Below are 13,772 nucleotides of genomic sequence, written 5' to 3'. Positions count from 1 at the left end.
CAATTTTGGCAAATTTAAAATGAAGTTTTCATATTCTAGAAACCAAAGTAATGAGTTTTATTTTTTAATATGAGAAAACTATCAAAACTAATACTTGAATTCAGCCATGTCATAGAATGTGGTTTAAAATACATAAATAAATTGTATTCTTCTATATGAGTATCAAGTAACCAGAAAATTAAATTAAGAAGTATATCATTTACTACAGAATCAGTGCCTCCATTAAATATCTAAGAACCAGTTTAACAAGTTCAGGGTCTTCATACAGAAAACTACAAAACATCGCTGAGAAAAATTAAAGCAGACCTATATAAAAGATGAGATACTTCATGTCAGTGGATTGGAAGACTCAATATTATTGATTCCAGTTATATCCAGAATTGAATTTGTAGATTCAATGCAACTACAATTATATTCCTAGCAGCATTTTTAGAAGCGGATTTATAAATTGATTCTAAACTTTGTTATCGAAAAGCAAAAGAACTTAAATAGCTAAAGCCATTTGGAAAAGAAGAACAATGTTACAGAAGCTACTCTACCAGAAGTAAATATTTACTATAAAGCTTCAGTAGTGTGGTACTGACATAAAAAACAGACAAAAAATAAATGGAATAGAATAGAACATAGATCCAAGAACTGGAAACTCAATTATAGGGACATTTGGTTTTTCAATACCTCTGACAAAACAATCCAATTAATAATGAAGAGTCAAATTAAAAAATGGTTCTAGTAAAACTGCGTATCTCTATGGAAACAAATAGATTTCTATTCTTAAATTACACTGTTCCTAAAAATTAATTCAAGAATGACCATAGATCTAAACATAAAGATATAAACCATAAAGCCTTTAGAAGAAAACAAGGAGAATCTTTCTGTGACATGAGGGTAGTGAAAGATTTATTACCAACTCACAGAAAGAATAAGCAAAACATATTTGGGGGAATTTCTTCTCTCTCTCTCTCTTTTTCTTTTTTAGCCTCCCTACAGCATATGGAGTTCCTGGGCCAGAGGTCAGATCTGAGTGACAGTTGGGACCTAAGCTGCTGCAGCAGCAATGCTGGATCCTTTAACCCAGTGTGTCTACCTGGAGATCAAACCTGCGTCTTGGTGCTCCCAACCTCATTGTGTGACAGTGGGAACTCCAAAACTCAAAAAGGTATATGCACCGTGTGTTCATAATAGCACTATTCACTCTAGCCAGGACTTTAGTCTGCTTTTTCTTAAGATCTTCAGCTGGCTCCATGAGACTCACCCACATTGTGGAGAGTAATGCGTTTTGCCCAAAGTAATGTTAATTGTGTATAGGGGGAAATAATGATAAAAATAAATTAAAAAAATTTTAATTGCATCTGAAAAATATCTTAACAGCAGCATCCAGACCATTGTTTGACCAGATATCTGGGTCTTGTGACCTAGGCAATTTGACTAGTAGGTTACATTAACCATCAGCTTCCATCAATGAGTGGACATTTTTTTATAACGAAAGGAGAACTCATCAAAAACAACAACAAAATAATTTTTATCAAGCTCCTCTCTAATTTAAGTGGGAGGAGAGTTCTTCTGAATCAGCTTCTTAAATCATTTTGACTAGAATTCTGCAGTTTTATTACCCTATACAAACACAAAAATCCTTCATAAATGTAAACTGTTTTTCCTTTACAAATATTTACTATTTACTTTGATTAACTAAATACAAATTAAAATATATGAACATACTATAAAAAGGAGGAGATAATTTTATCAAGAGGAACTTTACCAAATAAGAAAATTGAACATAGGTAACTTAGTAGCCAAAGAAAAAGATGATAAAGAATGTTTTTCACAGTTGACCTTGGCTCACACAGGTAGATTTAAAAAAGATATTAAAATATTCTTATGTAAATATTTAAAACATCATTATTATAATCTCTAAAGCTTAAATGTCTTTAAACATATGGCATACATCGAATTTCAAGTTTGTCTAAACTTTGAAGGAATATATTTATTATACTCAGTTTAAAAATAATTTATATGTTAATTTCAAATGACTTGTGCTGAGTAAAAATAGAATCAATATTTGATAATGCCCATTAAAAGGCAAACGGGAATATTTGTGTAGTAATATGTTTATTAATTGGGAAAACCACATGGGCCCACCTGTCCAGGAATGATGTTGTGGGCACAGGGTGGTATGAACAGGGTTGGAGAGCCGTAATGATGTGACCCAAATGGACAGTTCAGAGAGGGCATTGTTGAAAGGATGGCTCTATGTATACACTCCCTGGGGTAATAGTTGTCCCTGAGGGCTTCAGGCAAATGCATAATATCTCAGACCCTTGGTTCCCATCGCTCTGAAAGTCCTATGGTGTGTAATTCCGCTGTAGCTCATGAGAACTCCATATGAAGAAGGTGAGTGAAATTGCATGGCTGTGGGGAGAAATTTCAGGGGAAAACTTGCTCCTGAATAGTTGTTATGGGTCCTAACCTAGGCTGAAAATATTAGGACCTTTCTTTGGTATGAAATAGACCCAATTGGAGAGAACAGAGCAGTATGTACATCATAGAAATTGGCAAACACTATATAATAGGCCTTTTATATTACTTTACTTCATTTTATTTTATTTATCCTTATTTATTTATTTTTGCCCCACCCAGGGCATATGGAAGTTCCCGTGTGAGGGATCAAATCTGAGCCACAGCTGTGACCAGCACCACAGCTACAGCAACACCAGATCCTTAACCCACTGTGCTGGGCTGTGGATCAAACCCTGTGCCTCCACAGTGACCTGAGCTGCTGCAGGCAGATCCTTAACCTGCTGCGCCACAGCAGGAGCTCCAACTTATTTTCTGGATGAGCCAGTTTAGCAGTACACCACTGGGCCTGCGTCACAATTATAGAATGTTCCAGAACAGAAAATGCTGTAATGGAGGGAGAGTGTGGGAACACTGGGTTTGAGGGACCTGAGTCCACGGATTGGCCCCAAATCCTGATTCCTGTAAATATCCCAGGTATTTATTCAGGGGCTTATTCATGACTTCCTGCCCTGATCTAATCATCCCACCCATGCAACATTTGTTATTTGTTATTGCATTAAATTGCTAGAGGTTTTGAAGTCTTACATTATGCCTCAGTGTGCTAGGTTCTGAAATGCACAAAGGATATCACACAAACCACAGAAAGTTCACCATCTGTTGCCAGATAATCAGATATGCTCCTGTCTATGAGATAGGTACTCTGACACTAGACTCCCTGTGAAAGCAGGAGAAAAAGAAACTGAGGGAAAGACTTGTCAGGCAGATGGTGAGAAGCTCCCTGAATAGAGAGAGTTCTCTTAGCAGAACAAAGCGGGATGCTAAAGGCCTCTGGATCAAGACTGTGAAAGCCTGCGTGAGGCGTTGGAGAAGCTTCTCAGAGTGAAGCTGGATTAGACAACCAACTCCTCTAGTACATGGAAGGTTACCTTTGAACCAGACTTTATTTCTTGAGCTCCTTAGCTCTATTCTGTGCCTCTCATAAGAAAAACTCTCTTTGCTATTCTTCCTTCCTGTTGGAATATTATACTATCTTCAAGAGGTACTTCAGCTATGTACTTTAAAAGCTTCACAGATAGAGAAATAATTGCTTCCTCCTTTTTTTTTTTTTTACTATATTAGTTTTATTTTGCACACCTGAGATATTAACTTAATTTAGTTTTCTTGGTTACTTAAGTATCTATATTGTTTTTGTGATTAAGATCTCATTTCGAGAATAAACTTCTTCATCTTTCTGTATAACACAGCCATGCCATCTTCTGAACTGAATGGGATCAGGAAGGTGCCAAAGTGCTGATGATACCAAAGAAAATCTTCGAATATAATCTGCATTTTCCCCCCTATCTCTGCACATAGATGGTGGAGTCCTAGTGGACATGACTGCCTTAAACCGCACTGGGGTCAGCCACACCGTCTTCTACTTGCTGGGCATCCCCGGCCTCGAGGACCAGCACCTGTGGATTTCCATCCCCTTCTTCATTTCCTACGCCACTGCCCTGCTTGGGAACAGCCTGCTCATCTTCATCATCCTCACGAGGCGCAGCCTGCATGAACCCATGTTCCTGTTCCTGTGCATGCTGGCCGGGGCCGACCTGGTCCTGTCCACCTGCACAGTGCCTCAGGCCCTGGCCATCTTCTGGTTCCGTGCTGGGGAGATCTCCCTGGGTCGCTGCATCACACAGGTGTTTTTCCTCTCTTCCACCTTCATCTATGAGTCAGGCACCCTGCTGGTGATGGCGTTTGACCGCTACGTTGCCATATGCCACCCTCTGAGATACACCACTGTCCTTACACATGCACTGATAGGGAAAACTGGAGTGACTGTCTTTCTGAGAAGTTTTGGTACAATATTCCCCATAATATTTCTTCTGAAGAGACTGACCTTCTGCAAAAGTAACATCCTTTCAAACACTGCTTGTAAGCACATTGTCTTGGCTCGTGTTTCCTGTGATGACATAGGCGTGAATATCTGGTATGGGTTTTTCGTCCTAATGTCAACTCTGGTCGTAGATGTTGTGCTAATTTTTATTTCTTATGTGCTGATTCTCCGTGCTGTCTTCCACATCCCTTCCCGAGATGCTCGCCACAAAGCTCTCAACACATGTGGCTCCCACGTGTGTGTCATCATTCTCTTCTACGCACCTGGCATCTTCTCGGTCCTCACTCAGCGGTTTGGACGTCACATCTCACCCCACGTTCATGTTCTGCTAGCCAATGTCTATATTCTAGCCCCACCTATGCTGAACCCCATCATTTATGGGATCAAGACCAAACAGATCAGGGACCAGGTGGTTCACGCGTTCTTTACAAAGCAGACATGAATGTGCTGGTGGAAATTAACATTGTGCTTTTCTTAAAAATTCTCCCTGGGCTTGAGGTAAGCTTTAGCATCAGTCTGCTTTTCTTTTCTTGATCACTGATCATAAAGTTTTTCTTCTTTTTACATCAAGCATTTCTTAGTTTTAGACTACTATGCTAATAAAAAATCTATTAGAGGCTACAAATAATATTATCTTCTATCACAAGTGTTTTTCTGTCTTCTGTGGTTCAGATAAGGTGAGCAGCTGATCACTCTACCCTGTGATAAGACCAGGTTTCAGCAGTTTAGTCACACTCTGTCTTTGTCTTTTATGCTCTTATTTCTAGGACAGAACTAACCAGCGATTTAAACTAAGATCCTGGAAGACCTTTTTCTCCTCAATCTTAAAAATAACTGTGGAAGACTCAGTTTTTCCTTCTAGAGATCTTTTAACTTAGCTTTTCAGATTTCATGTTTTGTAGCCTCAAAAGCGAAAAATGACAGAAAATGAGAGGTTGGAATACAGTTAGTTACACCCACTCCTGCTGGTAAGGTTTTCTGACTTAGGCATCGTAGGAATGCAACGGATTTCATATGGCCTTTTAAATCTCCTGGTTTAGACACCAGCATTTAGTGCAGCCACAGTATTCAGCACCTGTCCCATAGGAAAAAAGAGCTATGCATTTGAGGTCTCCAAGTTTTGAAATTTTTATTGCAGTCCTATGTAGCCTCTAAAAGCTCTGCTGGCTTCACTTTCCCCCAGGAGAAGCCTTCCTCCTGGGCCAAGACTGATCCTTAGCCTACACCCAGAATTAGCAAATAGTTGCTAGGGGAAAGAGTGCTTGGCAATTGACAGTTTGCTTCTGAATGGCTTGCCTGCCTCCTGAAGTTTTATTCGTCTAATCTTTTTTTACTGTTCTAGTTCTCTGATGGCATAATATATAATTTTTGAAATTTATTTGTCTTCTTCTAGTTTCCATGATGGAAACATTATCATGCCATGTCCTACAATGTCACACCCAAAACAAAAATGTCAGCAACTGATTAGTGATCTTATTGACTACTTTTCATAAAAGTAAGAAACTAATAACATTTAGGCTAAAGATAATAAATATGTATGCCTTTGGGCTACTAAGATGTATTATTTCTACCATTTTCATCTGAATACAAAAAGTAGTCACAGATTTTTTTCATCACCCCATTTTGAGATTCATTTAATTTTGGATTTTAAGGATTCTCCAATTTAAATTAGCATATATACATATACATCACACACATGTTACACACACATACACACACAAAATGCAAAATAAGATACTTTCTTTTGAGTCTTACTGGAATCAAGAATATACACAAAATAAAGGGACTAACTTACCTTAGTGTTTTTAAAGATTATACTTCTGAACCTAATAAATTTTGACTCAGCTTTCTATTTTTCTCTTGTGATACATTATTTCCATCATACCAACAAGACAGAGCATTAATTAGTGTCTTAATTACCTTGTACAGAATGCTTCTTACAGCTACACGTTCCCCCCGAAGCACAAACAATCATAATTTTTAGGAATATCAGGAATTTCCAGACTTTTTTCACTCCACTAATCCTGTCAGGATGAATCTAGTCCTTTCTGCAGTATTTGTTAACTACCTACAGTTTCCATCAACGATTTCATTGCTTCTCCTGAAGAGAACATGGTGGCATATTACCCCATAGTTTTTGCGTCTTAGGGCTGCACCTGCAGAATGTGGGAGTTCCCAAGCTAGAGATCAAACCAGAACTGCAGCTGAGGCCTACACCACAGCCACAGCAATGCCAGATCTTAGCTGTGTCTGCAACCTAGACCATGCTCACTGCAGTGCCTGATACCTAACCCACTGAGCAGGGCCAGGGATCAAGTCTGCATCCTCATGGATACTAGTCAGGTATATAACCCGCAGATCCATGATGTGAACTCCTACCCTATACTTTATATCACAGAGCCTTTATGATATGGGCAGTAAATGGTGTAATTTGTGTGTTTGTCAGTGGTCATTTTTCTCACCTTATGTTTTCAACCTGTAAATAGCATTTGGAAATGGCTCAAAGTTCTGTTCTTGAACCCTCTCCTCTGCTTCCATGGCATCGATTTCCTCCTGTACCTCCCCAATGATTTTCCAAGAATCACCCAGAAAAGAGAAGCCTATAAATCAAATCCTCAAATCTTAAACTCTGTGTATTTGGACCTACCGTATTGGACTCCTATTTATCTCATCTGCTTTATCTCCTGCCTCCCCTTCACAGCTGCATTGCTACAGCCCTGACTTTCTCTCTTTGAACTCTCCAGTATCATTTTAAGTGTAGGCTCTTTGAACTTGCTTTTTCTAGTGCCTAAAATGCTCTATCTAAAAAATGCCTATTTTTCTATAACTTAGCTATTTATCAGATAAGTATCAGCCAAATGTTCTCATCTTAGTGAAGACTTCATCCAGTTTTAATTACATATGTCTAAGTAGGGAATTACAGATTTTTCAAATCAAAAGTACCTCCATCAGATGCCAACTAGGACAGCTTAGCCACCCATTCTCAGCTCAGGCAGTTGTGTCTAAAACAAAATTTAAGAACTTCTGTCCATCCCTTTATAGATACCTTTGGGGAGTTCCTGTCGTGGCATAGTGGAAATGAATCCAATTAGGAGCCATGGGGTTGCAGGTTGGATCCCTGGCCTCTCTCAGTGGGCTAAGGATCCAGTGTTGCCATGAGCTGTGGTGTAGGTTGCAGATGCGGCTCAGATATGGCATAGGCTGGTGGCTACAGCTTCGATTAGACCCCTAGCCTGGGAATCTCTATATGCAGCAGGTATGGCCCTAAAAAGACAAAATAAATAAGTTACAGATACCCTTGCTTTACTTGGAGCTCGCCAAAACACTGATTTATTTGTAATTTGCCTAAAACCAATCTGTATCCTAAATCCTGTAATAACTGTATTTTCATTTGTTTAGTGAGATACCCTACTGTTCTTCCAGTCTCCTTCCTTGCAGTGGATCAAAACAAACAAATCCTGAATTAAAAATTTTTATTTTTTTATTAAAGTATATTGATTTACAGTTTTGTGCCAATTTCTGCTCTACAGTGTAGTGACACAGTCTCTCTCTCTCACATCTACATTCCTTTTCAAACCCTGAATTTGTTGGACAACAGGCTTGTCCCTGAGGGTTATAGACTGGTTGGGCTAGGACACTGTCGTTAACCTCTAACCTCCTGCCTCACTCAGAATTTTATCCTTGAATTTTTTGGACAGCTAAGCATTGCTAAGGGTATTTAGATTGTGTACTTTTTGCTGTTGGAAGAAGGTCATTATTTTTGTGGAAATAAAAACTTATATAGAAATTTCTGCTAGATAAAATTTGTTAAACTACAGTTTAGCTCATAATGACATCTTAATTTAAGAAATTTTCATTTAATTATTTTCAGTATAGTTGAAAAACATAAATGACCCTAGTATTTATAATAAGTATTTTCTTAACATTTTGTACATATTCCACCTGGCCAGAAGCATGTCAGATGTTCATGCACTTTTCAAGAACCTATTCCATATTTAAAAAACCACCTAGAGCCCAGCTAAAGTTTATGCATAATTACATTTATGATGACTTTATTGATACTGGCAATCATTTGAAGATAAACATTCACCAAGAGTCTACAGGTGAACTAAGATATAGGTTTTAAAATATATTGTTGACATGAAAATATATTAGGTAATAAATTAATATACATATTAAGTATATTTTGTGTGACAGGAAATGCTTAGTATGCAACATTAAATAAAAATATGACATACAAATCATGACACAATATACTAATGCATAAAAATACAGTTAAATGGCAAAATATTTTCTGAGTTAATAGTTATGTTTTATGAATATAATTATTGGTAATTATGTTTATTAGGTTTCACTAAAAAAGGATATTGTTGAAATAATAAATATAAGAACGTAAAGTCTAAAGTAAATTGAATGAAAAAGAAGTAATGGAAATTATCTTAGAATAAGAACAACTTCTTTTTTTCTTTTTCTTTTTCGGCCACACCCATGGCATATGGAATTTCCTGGGCCAGGGATCAAATCCAAGCAGCAGATGCAACCTGCAACACAGCTGTGGCAGGGCTGCATCCTTGACCCTCTGTGCCACAGCAGGAACTCCAGAACAACTTTGTGTGGGCGTGTGTGTTTGGCTACATAAAGTTTAGTTCTCCTATGTAACTAAAATTAAAGACAGACGAAATGAGGAACTATTTGCAAAGAATGTTATTTTGAAAACTGAAAACTGTGAAATATACTATATGTTAAATATGAATGATTAGTTACTTTATGAAAAACTGAAATTGTTATAATCTGTAGCTAGTACAAATTAATTAAAATACATTTCAAATATAAGAAAACATTTGTTAAAAATCTCTGTGAAAACAATAGGATATAAGATTTTGCACATCTCTTGATTACTTTGAAGTAGGAGAGAAGGTGGAATTATATGATATATATATATAAAATATGATAATTCATATCATATATGAATATGATACATATATTATCTGATAATATGTATATATTATAAGATAAGCATAAGTCACAAAAGAAACTCCTTTATGTATTTAACTATTTTCCCAATAGCCTATAATGAGAATTTCATACACTTGCTCTTTTTTTTTTTTGTCTTTTTGCCATTTCTTGGGCCGCTCCCGCGGCATATGGAGGTTCCCAGGCCAGGGGTCTAATTGGAGCTGTAGCCCCCGGCCTGCACCAGAGCCACAGCAACGCCAAATCCGAGCCAGGTCTGCAACCTACACCACAGCTCACGGCAAGGCCGGATCCTTAACCCTCTGAGCAAGGCCAGGGATGGAACCCGCCACCTCGTGGCTCCTAGTTGGATTCGTTAACCACTACACCACGATGGGAACTCCATACACTTGCTCTTTAAAATGAAAAATTATTTTCTAAATTTAGTACTCCCTATGTTAGTAATGTTAGTAGCTATAATAAGTAGTGGGGGAATGACACACACACATATTCACACAGACACACATAAAATGTTGTCCTTTGTTCACATGCACACATACAGACACGCCAATGTTCACACACACACACACTAATAACGTACATTTAAGTGTTTAGTAATGAGTATCTTTTTTATTACTCAATGAATTTTATTACATTTATAGTTGTACAACAATCATCACAACCAATTTTTATAGCATTTCCATCCCACACCCCCAATGTAGCCCCCCCCAACCTGTCTCATTTGGAAACTGTAAATTTTTCAAAGTCTGTACATCAGTATCTGTTCTGCAAAGAAGTTCCTTATGTCCTTCTTTTAGATTCCACATGTAAGTGATAGCATTTGATGTTGGTGTCTCACTGTCTGACTGACTTCACTTAGCATAATAATTTCTAGGTCCATCCATGTTGCTAAAAATGCCATGATTTCTTTCCTTTTAATGGCTGAGTAATATTCCATTGTGTATATATACCACATCTTCTTTATCCACTCCTCTGTCGATGGACATTTAGGTTGTTTCCATGTCTTGGCTATTGCAGATAGTGCTGCAGTGAAGATTGGAGTACATGTGTCTTTTAGAGTTATGGTTTTCTCTGGATAGATAGATGTCCAGGAGTGGGATTGCTAGATCAAACGGTAGTTCTGTTTTTAGTTTTCTGAGGAACCTCCATACTGTTTTCCACAGTGGTTGCACCAATTTACAATCCCACCAACAGGGTAATAGGGTCACTTTTTCTCCAGCACTTATTGTTTGTAGACTTTTTGATGATGGCCATTCTGACCTGTGTAAGGTGGCACCTCATAGTGGGTTTGATTTGCATTTCCCTAATAATTAGTGATGCTGAACATCTTTTCATGGTTTTTTGGCCATCTGTATGTCTTCTTTGGAGAACTGTCTGTTTAGATCTTCTGCCCATTTTTTGATGGGGTTGTTCGTTTTTTCTGGTATTGAGCTACAGAAGATGTTTATAAATTTTGGAGATACTCCCTTGTCAGTTGATTCATTTGCAAAGATTTTCTCCCATTCTAGTGGGTTGTCTTTTCATTTTGTTTAGGGTTTCCTTTGCTGTGCAGAAACTTTTAAGTTTAATTAAGTCCCATTTGTTTATTTTTGTTTTTACTGTCATTACTCTAGGATGTGGATTTGAGAAGGTGTTGCTGTCTTTTAAGTCAGAGAGTGTTTGGCCTATGTTTTCCTTTAAGAGTTGTATAGTATCTGGTCTTATATCTAGGTCTTTAATCCATTTTGAGTTTATTTTTGTGTATGGTGTTAGGGAGTGTTCTAATTTCATTCTTTTCCTTGTGGCTGTGCAGTATTCCTAGCACCACTTATTGAAGGGGCTGTCTTTTCTCCATTGTATATTCTTGCCTCCTTTGTCATAGATGAGTTGACTGTAGGTGCATGGGTTGAATTCTGGGCTTTCTATCCTGTTCCACTGATCTATATGTCTGTCTTTGTGCCAGTACCACACAGTTTTGATGACTGTACCTTTGTAGTATATCGGAAGTCAGGGAGCCTGATTCCTCCAGCTGTATTTTTCTTCTTGAGGATGTCTTTGGCTATTCTGGGTCTTTTGTGCTTCCAAACAAACTTTAACATATTGTGTTTGGAGTTCCCATTGCAGCACAGTGGAAACAAATCCGACTAGGAACCATGAGGTTGTGGGTTTGATCCCAGGCGTCGCACAGTGGGTTAAGGATCTGGTGTTGCCATGAGCTGTGGTGTAGGTTGCAGATGCAGCTTGGATCTGTCATTGCTGTGGCTCTGGCATAGGCTGGTGGCTACAGCTCTGATTCGACCCCTAGCCTGGGAACCTCCATATGCTGCAGGTGCAGCCCTCAAAAGACAAAGGAAAATAAATAAAATAAATAAATAAATGAATAAAATATTTGTTCTAGTCTTGTGAAAAATGTCTTTGTTATTTTGATAGGGATTGCATTGAATCTGTAGATTGCCTTGGGTAGTATAGTCATTTTGATAACATTGACTCTTCCAATCCTAGAGCATGGTATATCTTTCCATCTATTTGTGTCCTCTTTGATTTACTTCATCAGCATCTTATAGTTTTCAGAGTACAGGTCCTTTGTCTCTTTAGGTAGATTTATTCCTAAGTATTTTATTCTTTTTGATGCAATGGTAAATGGAATTGCTTTCCTAATTTCTCTTTCTGATCTTTCGTTGTTAGTATGTAAATGCAGTCGATTTCTGTGTATTAATTTTATTTCTTGTGACTTTGCCAAATTCATGGATGAGCTCTAACAGTTTTCTGGTAGAGTCTTTAGGATTCTCTAGGTATAGTATCATGTCACCAGCAAACACTGATAGTTTTCATCTTCCTTTCCAATCTGGATTCCTTTTATTTCTTTTACTTCTCTGATTGCCACGGCTAGGACTTTCAAAACTATGTTGAATAGTAGTGGCAAGAGTGGACATCCTTGTCTTGTTCCTGATCTCAGTGGGAATTCTTTCAGCTTTCAACCATTGAGAATGATGTTAGCTGTGAGTTTGTCATATATGGCCTTTATCATGTTGAGGTAGGTTCCCTCCATGCCCACTTTCTGAAGGGTTTTTATCGGAAATGGTGTTGGATTTTGTCAAAGGCTTTTTCTGCATCTGTTGAGAGGATCACATTGATTTTATTCTTCAGTTTGTTAATGTTGTGCATCACACTGATGGATTTGTGGATATTGAAGAATCCTTGCATCCCTGGGATAAATCCCATTGACCATGATGTACAATCCTTTTAAGGTATTCTTGGATTTGGTTTGCTAGTATTTTCCTGAGGATTTTTGCATCGATGTTCATCAGTGAAATTGGCCTGTAGTTTTCTTTCTTTTTTTTTTGTGTTATCTTTGTCTGGTTTTGGTATCAGGGTGATGGTGGTCTCATAGAATGAGTTTGGGAGTATCCCTTCCTCTGCAATTTTTGGGAAGAATTTCAGAAGGATAGGTGTTAGCTCTTCTCCAAATGTTTGATAGAATTTGCCCGTGAAGCCGTCTGGTCCTGGACCTTTGTTTGTTGGAAGTTTTTTAATCACAGTTTCAATTTCAGTTCTTGTGATGGGTCCATTCATCTTTTCTATTTCATCTTGGTTTAGTCTTGTAAGATTGTGTTTTTCTAAGAATTTGTCCATTTCTTCTAGGTTTTCCATTTTATTGGCATATAGTTGTATGTAGCAGTCTCTTATGATCCTTTGTATTTCTGTGATGTCCGTTGTTACTTCTCCTTTTTCATTTCTAATTTTATTGATTTGAGTCCTCTTTCTTTTTTTCATGATAAGTCTGGCTAAGGGTCAATTTTGTTGATCTTTTCAAAGAACCAGCTTTTTGTTTCATTGATCTTTTCTATAGTTTTCTTCATTTCTATTTCATTGATTTCTGCTCTGATGTTTATGATTTCTTTCCTTCTACTAACTTTAGGTCTTGTCTGTTCTTCTCTCTCAAGCTGCTTTAGATGTAAAGTTACATTGCTTATTTGAACTTTTTCTTGTTTCTCGAGGTAGGGTTATATTGCTATAAACTTCCCTCTTAGACCTGATTTTGCTGCATCCCATAGGTTTTGGAGTGTCGTATCTTTGCTGTCACTTGCTTCTAGGTATTTTTTAATTTCCTCTTGGACTTCTTCAGTGATCCATTGGTTGTTTAGTAGCATGTTGTTGAGTCTCCACGTGTTTGTGTTTTTTGCGGTTTTTTTCTTGTTGTTGATTTGCAGTCATATAGCGTTGTGGTTGGAAAAGATGCTTGATATGATTTCAATTTTCTTAAAGTTACTGAGGTTGGATTTGTAGCCCAGAATGTGATAATCTTAGAGAATGTTCCATGTGCACTTGAGAAGAATGTGTATCCTGTTGCATTTGGATGGAATGTCCCATAAATGTCTATTAAGTCCATCTGGTTTAATGCATCATTCAGGGCCTTTGTTTCCTTATT

At 37.6% G+C, this 13,772-nt stretch overlaps 1 protein-coding gene across 1 annotated transcript; it reads left to right on the top strand.

Annotated features, from left to right (window-relative positions):
* Positions 1-3,887: 3,887 nt before the first annotated feature.
* LOC125111466 (olfactory receptor 52B4-like) lies at positions 3,888-4,832 on the top strand. Its single transcript, XM_047753404.1, has one exon. It carries the CDS (start codon positions 3,888-3,890, stop codon positions 4,830-4,832), a length of 945 nt encoding a protein of 314 aa, XP_047609360.1.
* Positions 4,833-13,772: the final 8,940 nt, after the last annotated feature.

This window comes from Phacochoerus africanus, chromosome 11, assembly GCF_016906955.1.
Source record: "Phacochoerus africanus isolate WHEZ1 chromosome 11, ROS_Pafr_v1, whole genome shotgun sequence".
Taxonomy (NCBI): domain Eukaryota; kingdom Metazoa; phylum Chordata; class Mammalia; order Artiodactyla; family Suidae; genus Phacochoerus; species Phacochoerus africanus.
The sequence above is the reverse complement of the archived record's forward strand: the minus strand, read 5'-3'. Positions and strand labels throughout refer to the sequence as shown.

Coding starts and splice junctions, on each gene's coding strand:
- LOC125111466 (XM_047753404.1), top strand. CDS start 3,888: ATGACTGCCTTAAACCGCACTGGGGTCAGCCACACCGTCTTCTACTTG.